A 14,336-nucleotide genomic window follows, 5' to 3' on the forward strand; every position below is an offset into this window, starting at 1 on the left:
GGTGAACATTAAGAAGGAAGGTAAAGAGATTGCGGGGGGGAAGTGTGGGAGGCTGAATGCATGACATATGACAGTCTGTGTCAAGGATGAGAATGTGGGGTACAAACAGAGGGCGATAAATCAAAACCCAGGAAAAAGCAAATGCACCATTTTGACTCATAGTAGTGGGACATTTAACTTTTCTTCATGAAACCTGTGTTTTATCTGTTTGAATACTTGTTCTCAGAAAAAGGACTTTTTTTCGCACCTCTCCTCCTTTCTCCTTATTTCTTCTACTCAGATTGTCATTCTGTTTCTTCATCTAGGCATATCTGACTGATTGACAGCTGGAAAGTCACTTGTTCTCTGAAGCACCCATGATCTCTCTCCACAAGTTAATTCCTCCTTTTTTTTTTTTTCCTTTGATCCATACTACTTTTATTGTGAGCTTGTATTTGGCAGTTGTCATATGGTAACTTGGTTCTTTTCAACAGTGATTTATTGGGCTCCCTCTTTGTACCAGGCATCATGCTAGACACTGGGGACAGAGATCAATTAGACACAAATCCTGCCCTCAAGGAGCTCACAGTCTAGAAATGGAGATGGAAACATAAATAAATAAACCACACACTGGGGTAGTGTGACAATAAAAGCTATATACAAGGCACAGGTTTAGCACAGAGAAGGTGGTTAGCTTGAACTAGGGACGGGAGGATCAGGAAAGACTTGCTGGATTAGATGATGATAAGTCATCTCGCTCTGTTTCCTTAATTTCAGTGTGAGTTCTTTGAGAACAAGGATTATGTCTTATTCACTTTAGTGTCCTCATCACCTAACATAATGCCTAGGACATTGTAGATACTCAAGATCTATCAGTGGAATTTACTTGGACATGTAGGAAGTTGGTTCTAAAAGGCAAAGTGTCTAGAGGCCCAGTTTTTTTATATTTAAAATCATCTTTTTGTTTGGTTTGGTTCCAGCTTTGCCTCTGCCTGTGTGTGCCTGCATGTTTGAAATGATAACAAAGCTGTTTTCCTTGGTTACATTGATTGTGAAACTGTCCTTAATATATGGGCTGCCACATATATTGATTTCTTTCTCTCTTTCATTTAGATATTTTCTTAATTTATTAACTTGAAAAATTATGTTCATTTAATTAACTAGTTTAAGAAAATTTTAGAGATCCAACAAACTAATAAGATTTTACAGATTTTGAAAATGCTGTTTTCTTTTTTATGGAAACATGTATTTGTAAACATTAACATTGACTTCAAATAATTATTACAAATCAAGTTAAAAGTAATAGATGTCTTTGGTTTTAGACCAGTTAAATTCTAACATGTTATTACATAATACGGGAATGTTGAATCCTATTTAAGTCTGTCTTTGAAATCATGAAACCTGATAGAGTTTCATCAAATTGAATGGAAATTGTGTTTTAAAATGAACTAATACAACAAAGATTTTAACATATTATACTAATGGCTGCATATTAATAAAACGCTTGTCTGTGACCTTTAAGATTAGCTATTTCAATAACAATCATCTGACGTCTTTGTAGATCCTGAATAAAACCAAACTGATCATGAAAATGACAAATTATAAAATTTATCCCTACATTTCCTTTTAGGTATGACATTAAAAGAACAATATTTAATTTAAAGGGTGTAAAAATTCACATCCTCATCATAAATATAGAATCCAGTTTACAGATGACTACAATGAAGAAATCTGTTAGCTAATTATGTAGCAACCTGACTCTGGTTCTCAATATTTTATGAGCTTATGTTCCTTAACACCATATGTTATAGGGAATAGTAAAGACATCTGAATTCAAATATTTTGAAGAAATGTGTATTTAGCAAGTGAATACATGCTAAAAGGAATAATTTACAGCAGCAGTTTCATTACATTTTCTCTCCAGTTTTCTAGTTCCCATCTGAAATGCAATGATAAATACAGATATGGAACATATTTCCTACCTGGCAAAAAACATGCTTATTGAATGGGCACGCACCTTCTGCCCTTATATAGTACATAAACCACCTTGTCACCTGCGTGGGAAAATCTTGCATTTTAGGATGTTGAATGCATTGAAATGGAGTACCTATAGAAAGTTTTATTTTACACTGTTCTTTCTCTTTTTCTCCCAAATTATTTACATCTTTTTTGCCTGATGTGTAGGTAGCAAAAATATTAAACACATTCCATTGAAAATTACTAAATAATACATAAAATGAAGTGTGCATTTACATGCATTTACATTTTACATTTGATATCAACTGGGCCATAATGTCTCTGCTGTGATGCATCTTTTTCATACTTTAAGACTGCTGTTGTAATTTTCATAAGGTCACATGAGTCTCTCAAACAGTTTCATCTCTGATGATTCATGCATATGACAAAGTCTATTAAAGCTGAATTATTAAATGGGCCAATAATTCTTTTTCGTGCAAACTGACCCCTCTCAATACACATGGGCAGAGATTATGACTGTAATGAGTTACTTATCTGCAAGTCATATCTACCATTTTCTTTGAAAACTTAGACCTGATGGTATATAAAGACATGCCTGTAGATTTGTTTATTTGTGTAACTTTTAATTGAAGTCGAGACTTTTTTTCTATTGTCATTTCATAACGCTAAACAAAATGCATTCAGATTTTGAAAGGCTTCTATAAAGTTATCATATAATCTTTATCCCTTCAAATCCCTTATTTTTGAGGATGAATAATAAGGTATTTCTGCTATTGCAAATAAATTTATTTCAGCTGCAAAATTTAGAATGAAACACAACACTGAATGTTAGTACAGTTAAGGTACTTTATGAAAATAAAAGAATGACCTATTTTTTGGAGCACTCTTTGTTCTTCGATTTATATTTCAAACACTATTTTCTGTACAGTAGTGTGTCCTTCAAATAATTTAACGATTCGGCTTCCATTTGAGGATGTACAGTACTTCCAAAAGCAACACCATATTAGTCAATGGAGCCTAAAATTGAATGTAGATTATTTTTAGGCTTCTGTTTGAAACAAGTGGCAACAACTTGTTTATTCAAGGCAATCATTAAAACTGAAACATGAGCTTCCATCTGTGAAATATTTCAGCTGATAGAAAATAAAAATTCACTGTAGTCTGAGGTGAGAAATTGATGCTGAGTTAATTAGAATCCAAAGACAGCTAGAATTAGAATTTCAATGTTGCTTCATTAATTGCTAATAAGATGTTTTCTTTGCATTCTTGTACATGATGAGGAACCTGGGGGAGGAGTCCTGAATAGGTGAGTGCAGTGCAAAAGAAACCACAGTATAATGCTGAAAGTTTTAAATATCTCAAAGTCAGTGATTCTCAATGAATCGTCTTGGGACAATGAAGGAAGCAAATCTTGAATTTTAGTCTTTTACCTTATTTTGTAAGTTGTTGCAGGAAACAAAGAGTTTTACATTGTTTAAATGTGGGTTGCATCCTAGAAAATACTTTGTAGAAAAGTCCCTCCCATGGACATGAAAAGAGTCATGTGTTTCTTGTACAAATAATTGTCTTAAATAAGGAAAGATAAGAGGCACCTGATACAGATGTAAATGGTTGGAAACTTTGCCTTTAACATGTTGCTCTGAATAGTTATTGATCTCTCTCTTTCAAAAAAATTAAGTGACACAGATAAAATTCTTAGTGGAATCATAAGAGAGATCTTTGTCTCAAATATCATGCAGGAATTCAAGCACAGAATTAAGACACATTTTCTATTAACAGTATATTAAGACAATGCTTATTATTTTCATGAAATATGCAGTTCCTTTTCCCTTCATTGATTCATTATAGTAAAATGCACTTAAAAATCAACTTTTTTCTTCCTTTTTTCCTGGTTAAATGTTCTGTTTTTTTTCCTAAGAACATTATGTAAGTAAAAATTAATTTGGGTAATGCTTAAAGAAGGGGAGGTGTGAACAGCTTCCGTTTGTTTGATTTTCTCAGAGAAATAAAGCATAATTTCTATCCTGGTAATAGAGGTTCACTCTTAATGATGTATATGTGTTTCTAGAACAATATCATCTATCCGTCTTATAGAATTGAAAATAAAATGTCCAAAGAAAGCAGCACACCATTGGAATTTTTAAAACAAAAACTACATAGCACAATAATTGTAAGACAAATCCTACTCTAGCTTAGAAAACAACTAATTTTTACTGCATATTTGTCATGGTACATTTAAATTATAGTTTTAATAAAATACATCTTTAGATCAAAGCTGAAAGAAGACATCAGTAGTAGATCAGTGTACTCCATTTTTCTTCTGGATGATGGATGGCTTATGTTTTCTTTTTTTTAATATTTCCACAGAACGTTTCATTCAGTATCATTTTACTCATTTTACTCCTCAAGTACATACAAACATGAGGGCCGGTAGACAAAATATATCCTTGAATCCAACCACGTTTTGGAATATTCATCAGCTTAGTAAATCCATGCAGTTCATTTTAAACTTTTAGTTCAGTACAATGGCTTTGCTGATGCAGTTTTTCTCCTTTAGATGGCAATATGGCAAATGACATTTTTATTTCTCAGGCAAAGAAGAAAGACAAACCTGTACAGTGAAATCTCATAGGAAACATTAAGTCTGCTAAAGTGAACAACTGCATTCACCTGTGTTCTCTGTTAGGTGTTGGTATTCGGAAAAAAAGCCTATTAGGAAAGTTACTCATGGATTTAATTTATAATTGGTGGAACTCAGTTGAATTTCCCACCATTGTAAACATCCACATAATGCCATGAAAAAAGTTCATGTATATTGCATTTTTTTTTTTCCAGTTATTGTCTAGGCAAGTTTCACTTGTTTGAGGTTTCTAGAGGTAATGCAGCTCAGACACTCCTGGGTGCCCTCTCAAATTCGTGGGTCCTCCTGTTTCTACCTTTCTTATTTTCCTGTAAATGCTTCCATTTGTTACTGTTCCCTTGGGTATGTCCTGGCCTTTGCCGACGTTGTTTTCTGTCCCTTTTCCAAACTTGTTCACAGAACTCATCCATCGTGTTGAGATTGGGGTGGTTGATGAGCTGCATGAAGTCTCTGTACCAGACCTTCTGGCTAGGTGTCATGCTATTGGACATTTCTTTGGTCTTAGAGCCATCTCCATCATCATCTTTATGAAGAAGTTCTTCCAGATGCTCTGTGTCGATGACTTCCAGGGTCACCTTAAGAAGAGTTTGTATGAACCCATGTTCCACCGCATGGCAGAGGTAATTGCCTGAATCCTTCCGTTGTAAACTACGCAGCAGAAGGCCTTGATCTGTCCTGATGATATGATCATCCACTCTGATCTAGCAGGTTAAAAAAAAGGCAGTGTAAAATATACATATTTAAAAGAAATATAAGCTCTGAAACTCTGTGTCTGTAAAACTTTAGATTATGTATCGAGGCACAGTTTAACAGTTAATAAAATTTTTAATTTAAGAAAATTGATAGCATTTTCCATTAGGAGAATTATAATATCTGTCAATTGTTTTAAGATGTATTGGGGAGTATTGGTTATATTACTGTCTTCGTAGAATTTCTTATTATAATGATTAAAACATTCAAGGTAACTGGAGGAAAGAGCAAAGATACTTTATAAATTTGAAAGTAGGTATATAAATATAGGATAAAGTTAACATTAAATATTGAAATTAGAACTACAGAACCGTGATACTAGAAAGATATGGGGCATTAGAATGAATTTATAATAAGATTTCCAAAAATGAAATTAAAAAAAATAGAAGTTGAACAAGCAGAAAATTTCATGCTTACTAATTATTTATTTCATTTAGTTGGTCTTGAATGGGAATATATATGAGACCATATTTTTGAATATTTGTAACCTCGCTTTTATTTTGAATACAGTTTACAATAGAGGTCTCAAAAAGCCTCACCTGGTAGTGCATAAAATCAATCTTGCATTTTATGATGGGATTATATAGTTTTAAGACTGATTAAAATGTCAAAAGATAATGGAGGAGTTTTTACCTTTAACATCATATTATGTTTGTAGAATTGTCTGAATATAATACGTTTTATTAATCAACTTAATAGTCTGTTTACACTTATTTAAGACTGTTAAAAAGTTTTAAAGGCTTATAATGCTCACTAAGATTTTCTGTATATAATTCTTTACTCTTAGGGAGTTATAAATGGATCAAATGAACAGGGAAATCTGCCTCATCCTGCATCAATAGTTGATATCAGAGCTTATAGTGCAACCTTAAATCCTTCATCCTACATCTACTACTATTTTTTCCCAACCTCCCTTCCCCATTTAAGGAGGAAGGTAATGGATAAAGAAAAACAGATTTTGATAACATAATTAATTGAACACAAATTTAAAATTAATAGGAAGTTTTTTTTAATTTGTGCACAAATTTAGATAACACAATTTCTTTGTAGATAAACACAGTAAGAAATAAGAGGAGTCTAATATGTATCCCTAAATTGCTTCTGGGACAGAAACTATTACCAGGTTACCTTTCTTTGTCTAATTCATAGTACAAAGTCTGTCACATCATCAGTCTGCACCAAATACTTGTTTAATGCATGAGCGATTGATTGGTTCAGAAGAGGATAAGCATTCTCAGTGCTTTTTCTTTCCTCAAGTAAAAAATACAAGGGTTACTTAACAGTATATCTTAGACATAAATGATCCAGTCAGTTTCATTCCTATACCTCTTCTTTTCGCTCTTCATTTCGCCTCTGGAATTGCCAGTAGACCAGTGCTCGCTGTGACTTTGGACTGCATTCCAAAAATGTGCTACTATTCTCTACACCATAGATGATTCGCTCTTCAGGGCTGTGGCCATGGTGATTATCTGATCAGTGATGAGAAAATGAAATGAGAAAATATTAGAGAAGTAATCTCAACTTTCCAAAGTTTTTATTTGGAAATTCAGGAGACAAGTTATTTGCCAAGTTTCAAGTTGTTTCATATTGATTGAGGATGACAGAAATGTCAATGATGTAAGGTTTCAGAGCCCAAATGCCTACCAAAATCGACTGATCATTTTGGTATGGGTTACATAAAACATAGACGGAGATTTGTCTACCAGAAAATGGCATTACATTTACAAAATCAGTCATGTGTGTAGCATAACTATACGTCTTTATATGTCATGATAAATACTCTACAGGAAATTATTTTCACTGCAAAACTCCGTGCTTGGACTAATGGGGCCAGTTTGTATTATATTATTCGGTAACAAAAAGTTATTGGATTAAGTTTTGGGAAACAAGGATGTATTTCAGAGAAATTATTTTGCCTCTGTTTATTTTTTATCTGTAAAATTAAATTTGCCAACTAATATTTATCTAGCATTTTACAGAAGGTAGAGTGCAGGAAGTTTATACTACCCACCAATAATTCCTAAATAATCTACAAGTTTGTTCTGAAGATCAATTGGTGTGAAAATTTAGGGATGGCTTTGAAAAACAGATGCATAATTACAATGCAATGTGGTTTCAATTGTTCTTATTTTAAAATGACACATCTTTTGTTATTTTCAGGAATTAGGCTATGGAATAAGGCAAAAGTACATAATAAAGTGCAGCAAAAAGAAAACCTGTTTCCTGATTAAGTTTCTATTATTTTACCCTTTATGTAACCTCCTCCAATGTGGTAAATAAAACACAGTTCAAATCAAAAGTACAACACAGGGAGTCTAGGTAAAACTCATTTAGAGAACAAAACTGCTTATTATCTTGCATAATCCTGTTTCCATTATGACATCCTGTACAATCTGAAACTCATTAAATTAATTTAGAAAATAATAAATATGTTTTACATGCACAGAAAGCTGACAGTGTAGACAGATGAAAAATTTTTGCTCTCTACTTCAAACTCAGCTAGATTTTTAATTTAAAAAATGTTTCCCCCGTTTTTTGTCATCACTTTGACAGTTTTACTCTTGTCATAATCAACTGAATACTTTTGACTGTCATAGCTGATATGATTTGCTCTCACTAGGTTTAAAGCCTTCAAAAATGCTACTCCCATACAATCTCTGTACAAGGTCTGTGTCTATCATCTCCTACTCTCATCATACCCTACCTACTTCATTCCACCTTCTAGCTTCAATTGCTATCTCCAGGAGTGTTAACCTCAGCACCTATTTCTCAAATGCCCTAGGAGTGAAACAAAACTCTTCCAATATTGGGAACTATCTGTCCCTTCTTACTGAAAAGATCGATACCCTGGAAATAGGAAAATAAATCAGAAATGATTGCAATGTAAAGGAACAATATTTAACTGATTCCAAGTCACATTTTAAAAAATATTGGAGATGCATATCTTCATGTGTCAATATCTAAATTGTATAGGCTGTGTTTTTTTCCGTTTGAAATTATTAGTGTGTCTTGAATTGAATGCATATGGAGCATGTTGCTATACTCGTTTGTAAGACATCTGCTTCCGGGGATACAGGCGAATTTAATTGCTATGGCCAACAGGGGCTGGAAAATCTGTAATTCAGGAGCTGCCATGAATAGTTAGAATGCATTGTCACAGAAGTTAATGCTATTTACATTGAATACATTTTTTTTTCTACCTGTTCTGTGGTTTAAACTTCTTTTTTATTAAGAGATACTTTTAGGAGGAGACCTTTCACTCAATCTCTGTGTATGAATGAATTATCATATAAATTACAGCAAAACATAGAAAAATCCACTGGATTTAGAAACAAACAACCCAGTGATCTGCCAGCATCTCCTTTCTCAACAGCCGTGTCTCCTAGGTCTATTTTCCCAGCTAGAAATTTACAATTATAACTGACTTGTCTCTTGCATAATCTGCTAAAGCTACTAAAGAAAACTATGGTATAAGTAAGTTATTACTCTCAAACATAGAACTTCATATAAATCCTTCAATACATTAATTGACTAAGATAAGAGGAGACATGTAACTAGTATAATAGAAAATAAGTGTTTCAATACCAGTGTAACACCAATGGGTACATTTTTTTAAAAAAAATCACTGAGTTGTCTTCTTTCTAACTAATTTAATCATTCTAGTTAGTCCACAGAGATAATTTTCTGGTCATCTTTCTTGTAGTTCTAGGTAACTGCTCAGTTTTCATTTCCTCTTCAAGACATCCTCTAGTGGTGGCAAGCTTTTCCAATGTACCAGAAAACATATAAAATAATTCTTTCAATAGAAAATATTTTCTTATACTAAAAAAGTATTTCATTTGATCTGCTACTTCTTCATAGTGGAATCTAGAATATGTAGACTATAAGATGGTGTTTGATTCAGCAATGATGATAACAAATTGTTTTTAGTTTAATATAGTAATATTTCACCCTCTTCAAGAAACATTCTGAGGCCGGGCGCAGTGGCTGACGCCTGTAATCCCAGCACTTTGGGAGGCTGAGGCGGGCGGATCACGAGGTCAGGAGATCGGACCATCCTGGTGAACATGGTGAAACCCCGTCTCTACTAAAAATACAAAAAAATTAGCCGGGCGTGGTGGCGGGCGCCTGTAGCCCCAGCTACTGGGGAGGCTGAGGCAGGAGAATGGCGTGAACCCGGGAGGTGGAGCTTGCATTGAGCCGAGATCGCACCACTGCACTCCAGCCTGGGCGACAGAGCGAGACTCCGTCTCAAAAAAAAAAAAAGAAAAAGAAAAAAGAAAAAAGAAACATTCTGATATTCAGGTACTTTCTCACCTAAATAAGGCAAGAACCACAATTGGTTAATTTGGTTTATGAGCTTGGTGCCCTTAGTAAGTTTGCTTTGATAACTACTCTTACCAGTACCTCAAAGTCTCATTATTTCCCACGTTGACCCTTTCTTTCCCCTTTTTGTCTAACAAAAAGAAACAGAATCATCCAGTTGGTAACCAGTGAGGCTAAAAGCTCTGTCATGTTAACTATCAATCACGGTCAAGATACAGCGATACTATTGTATTTCTTTGGTTTAAGATTCTCCTATTTTATGTTTTGTTAGGTTCTGTTGCGATCAGCAATAATTGTTAAAAATAATTTGTTTTTTTTTTTTTTTTTTGAGATGGAGTTTCACTCTTGCTGCCCAGGCTGGAGTGCAATGGCACGATCTCGGCTCACCACAACCTCTGCCTCCCAGGTTCAAGCGATTCTCCTGCCTCAGCCTCCCTAGTATCTGGGATTACAGGCATGTGCCACCACACGCGGCTAATTTTGTATTTTTAGTAGAGACAGGGTTTCTCCATGTTGGTCAGGCTGGTCTCAAACTCCCAACCTCAGGTGATTCGCCCTCCTCGGCCTCCCAAAGTGCTGGGATTACAGGCATCAGCCACTGCACCCGGCCAAAAGTAAATTTTTATTGGATACAGTTATTTCCATTAAGTCTTCTGCCATAGGATGTTTCTACCATCAGCAACCTCTGACTTAGGAACAGAACTTTTATTCAAAATGACCTCAGCCAAGCACCCATATATTTGGGTGTTCAGAAGTAAAAAATTTTCTGTTAATTTCCCCTAACCTGACATCCTATAAACAGATACCTAATCAATATTTTAAAATAATAATTAGAAAGCATTCAATAAATATCCTTTCCATTTCCTGACTGTTCTACCGCAACCACTTGCATAAATTTTGTACAATATAGGAAACATTAGAAATCCATTAACAACGTGTTTTATCTCCCTCCAACCTCCTCCTCTCCCCAGCTCCAGAAAAAAGTACAAACAAATAAATTTCAGTTCTTCTTATAACCTTATTAAGTTCTTCACTTTTTCTTGGGATGTCAAACATATTATCAATTTTGCCGGGCATGGTGGCTCATGCCTGTAATCCCAGCACTTTGGAAGGCTGAGGTGGACAGATCACTTGAGGTCTAGGGTTCAAGAACAGCCTGGTCAACATCGTGAAACCCCATTTCTACAAAAATACAAAAAATTAGCTGGGCATAATGGCGGGTGCCCACAATCCCAGCTACTAGGGAATCTGAGGCAGGAGAAGCGCTTGAACCTGGGAAGTGGAGGTTGCAGTGAGCCGAGATAGCCCCATTGCAGTGTAGCCTGGGTGACAGAGCAAGACTCTGTCTTAAAAAAAAAAAAAAAAAAAAAAAAACTGTGAATTTTAACTTTTTGTTTTGTTTATAGTTGACATATATGTACATATTTATAGGGTACAGTGTAATTTTCCATACATGTATACATTGTATAATGATCAAATCAGGGTAATTACCATATCCATCACTTTAAACATTGATCATTTCTTTGTGGTGACATGTAAAATCCTCTAGCTATTTTGAAGTATATACTACTTTATTATTTGCTATAGTCTCCCTACCGCATGCTATCAATTTGATTCTTTATTAAAGCAAGCAGCCATACACAGTATAGCTCTACTCTAGGTACTTTTCAGAGAGTATAATATTTAATTCATGGTTACCCAATATAAACAAAAACTCAACTGAGGAAATATTGGTGATTACATATTTTCTGAAGGATATCAAATCTTATATATTCAGGATAAGAGTGATATAAAATCTCCTTCTGGATTAAACCAGTTGATGTGAGAGCAGTTTACAAGGAACACACCATGTTAAGTACAAAAGACAATTGATTTTATTAAATTGGTTTTGGCAGGGTGTTCCCACCCTATGCTAAGTAAGACCTTTCTCAATTCTCCATTACTCATTGTATTTATGTCACAATATTTTTTTTTTGAGACGGAGTCTCGCTCTGTCACCCAGGCTGCAGTGCAGTGGCCGGATCTCAGCTCACTGCAAGCTCCGCCTCCTGGGTTCACGCCATTCTCCTGCCTCAGCCTCCCTAGTAGCTGGGATTACAGGCGCCCGCCAGGTCGCCCGGCTAGTTTTTTGTATGTGTAGGAGAGACGGGGTTTCACCAAGTTAGCCAGGATGGTCTTGATCTCCTGACCTCGTGATCCGCCCGTCTCGGCCTCCCATAGTGCTGGGATTACAGGCTTGAGCCACCGCGCCCGGCCGTCACAATATTTTTGATATGATGTTGATGGCATTGCCGTGTTTACTCTGTGTTTACCTTTGTGAAATTTTTCTTTCAGGTTTTACTTTCTAGAAATTATTGAGATTCTCTTGGACAACAGATTCTTTTATTTTTAAATGAACTTTGTGATCATACTTCCATCTACATTGACTGACAAAAAGCAGTTAGACAAACATATGTCTTACCCTTGTAACTTCTTGGTAAATATTCTTGCCACATGTCTGTCTTTGTTCTCTCTCAGTCTACTTGCTCTATGTGTGTGATGTTGTTATTTTTATCTTATGTTTACCAAACAATTGCAACTCATCTTGCATATATTAGATAGGTAATTTAGCAATTTTAGACAGTGAAATATTTGTATAACCCTTTCTTTCTTTCTTTTTTCTTTTTTTTTGAGAAAGAGTCTCACTCTCTCACCCTGGCTGGAGTGCAGTGGTGTGATCTCTGTTCACTGCAACCTCCACCTCCCAGGTTCAAGTAATTCTCCTGCCTCAGCCTCCAGAGTAGCTGGGATTACAGCTGCCTGCCACCACGCCTGGCTAATTTTTATATTTTAGTAGAGATAGGGTTTTACCATGTTGGCCAGACTGGTCTCAAACTCCTGACCTCAGGTGATCTGCCTGACTCAGCCTCTGAAAGTGCTGGGATTACAGGCCTGAGCCACTGCACCAGGCTTTTATAACCCTTTCTATTTTTGTTATTCTTAAAATATTCTTGTACAAAAATATTAGCACAGTATCTGGGCACAGCAATAGTCATAAACATGTCAGGTGACATCATTATTATTGCTGTTGTGATAGTTTTAATGCTAATTAAATCTTAAAATCCTTTATTGAGAATCCAAATGAAGACAAATTACACTCTTCAGTGTGAATCCTACTCCCCGGCAACCATCAAAGAAAATATTTCCTCTTCTATATTGCCAAAAAAAACTCTCTTTAGTTATCTCCTTAGAGTTTGTGTAGTTACATTTGTTACAATTATTTTTAATCTGGTTTATTCCCCTCGTCCACCACACTGTGTATTCATAATCCTGGCAGAATGGTAATCGTAAACGCTTAGCTGATGTTTGCTAAATGGCAAATCCAGGTAACATGTTGAATTTAAAACCTGAAATCTCATGTAACTTTGACATTCTCAAGATACAGAGTTATCACAATTATATAAAAGTAATGAATAAAAGTTTAATCAAGCAAAAAGTAATAGGGTTTATAACTCTGATTATGATGGAATACTTTATTGAACTGCTGGAGGATGTAAGCATTTCAAATATTCTAAATTTGTTAAGTTTGATAATGTTATAAAAATTGACTTGAGAGAGGGTGGGAGACGATGATGACTAATCATGTCTACTCCAAAATCAAAAATTCCAAATAGGGAATAAGAAGACGAGAAAGAGAACTGAGAAGTCACATGAACATCTTCTCACATCTCCAAGGATACCTGTAACACTAAAGGATGTCATGTAATAGATAATTTTGCGGGCTTCCAGAAAGAAAGCAATCTCACTTTAAGTCATTTTTAAATAAATTTCACACTTAGAAAGCAACTGTTTTGAATACAAACTTTTGTCATGAAAATTGCCAGTAGAAAAGAAGGATATCCTTGTTAAATTGGCATAGTGATTCCCCATGAGTTCAACCATCTGAATGGTTAGAACAAAATAACTGAGAGCAACAAAACATTAAAATTATTTTAAAAGCACCACAGTGTGTTTGGATAACACAATGTTTCAATATGTTGCAGCTGTTAATGACAAGAAATAATGTTTTTAAGGAAGCAATCTTCAATTAATCATTTCCTCCTTTAGTGGGATAATTTATGGAAATGAAATGAAGCTAATAAACCAGAAAGAATGGGAGGAAAGAAAATAGTTAAATAAATTGCTTCCTTTTGTAACAACAAAAAAGTCATAATATCCATCATTTGACCAGAAATATCATGTTGCTAAAGGCCTTATTTAGCATTTGATTTTCTTCCAATATAGCAGAAACAGAAGGCATCACATTTCAGCTTTCTATTTATTCACTCTCCATTTTAACCCCATAAATGTCTCGCAAGATTGAAATGTTAATAATGCAACCTATCTGAGGAAATTTGATGTTCTATAGAGAAGACAGAGATGGATGAGGTTGTGAATCATATTCATTCAATTTTGATTTGTTATCAATTTTGATGTTCTTCCACTTTATTATAAGTTTAATTTGTAAATAATAAATGTAAAACTAAAACAATTTAGGACATGGGTAAGTGAATGCCAATTATTTTACATATTTATTTAGGTTATTTAACAAATACAGTTAGTTTCTGTACCACATAAAGCAAAATAAAATTCCAGTTGTTTTCATTATAATTTTAATATTTCTTTCACTAATACTCAGTGTCAA

The 14,336-nt window shown here is 34.6% G+C and overlaps 1 protein-coding gene across 1 annotated transcript in view; it reads right to left on the reverse strand.

The window, feature by feature from the left end:
* Positions 1-1,817: 1,817 nt before the first annotated feature.
* SEMA3A (semaphorin 3A) overlaps positions 1,818-14,336 on the reverse strand; it is a 231,727-nt gene continuing 219,208 nt past the window's right edge. Inside the window, exons 17-18 of the mRNA XM_017852379.1 lie at positions 6,674-6,816; positions 1,818-5,298 (exon numbers count right to left, since the gene is read on the reverse strand). Of these exons, the coding sequence (XP_017707868.1) occupies positions 4,843-5,298; positions 6,674-6,816 (599 nt within the window). The 3' untranslated portion in view covers positions 1,818-4,842. The remainder of the gene's footprint in view (positions 5,299-6,673; positions 6,817-14,336) is intronic.

The sequence above is a fragment of the Rhinopithecus bieti genome, unplaced genomic scaffold, assembly GCF_001698545.2.
Source record: "Rhinopithecus bieti isolate Rb0 unplaced genomic scaffold, ASM169854v2 scaffold_34544, whole genome shotgun sequence".
Classification (NCBI taxonomy): Eukaryota; Metazoa; Chordata; class Mammalia; order Primates; family Cercopithecidae; genus Rhinopithecus; species Rhinopithecus bieti.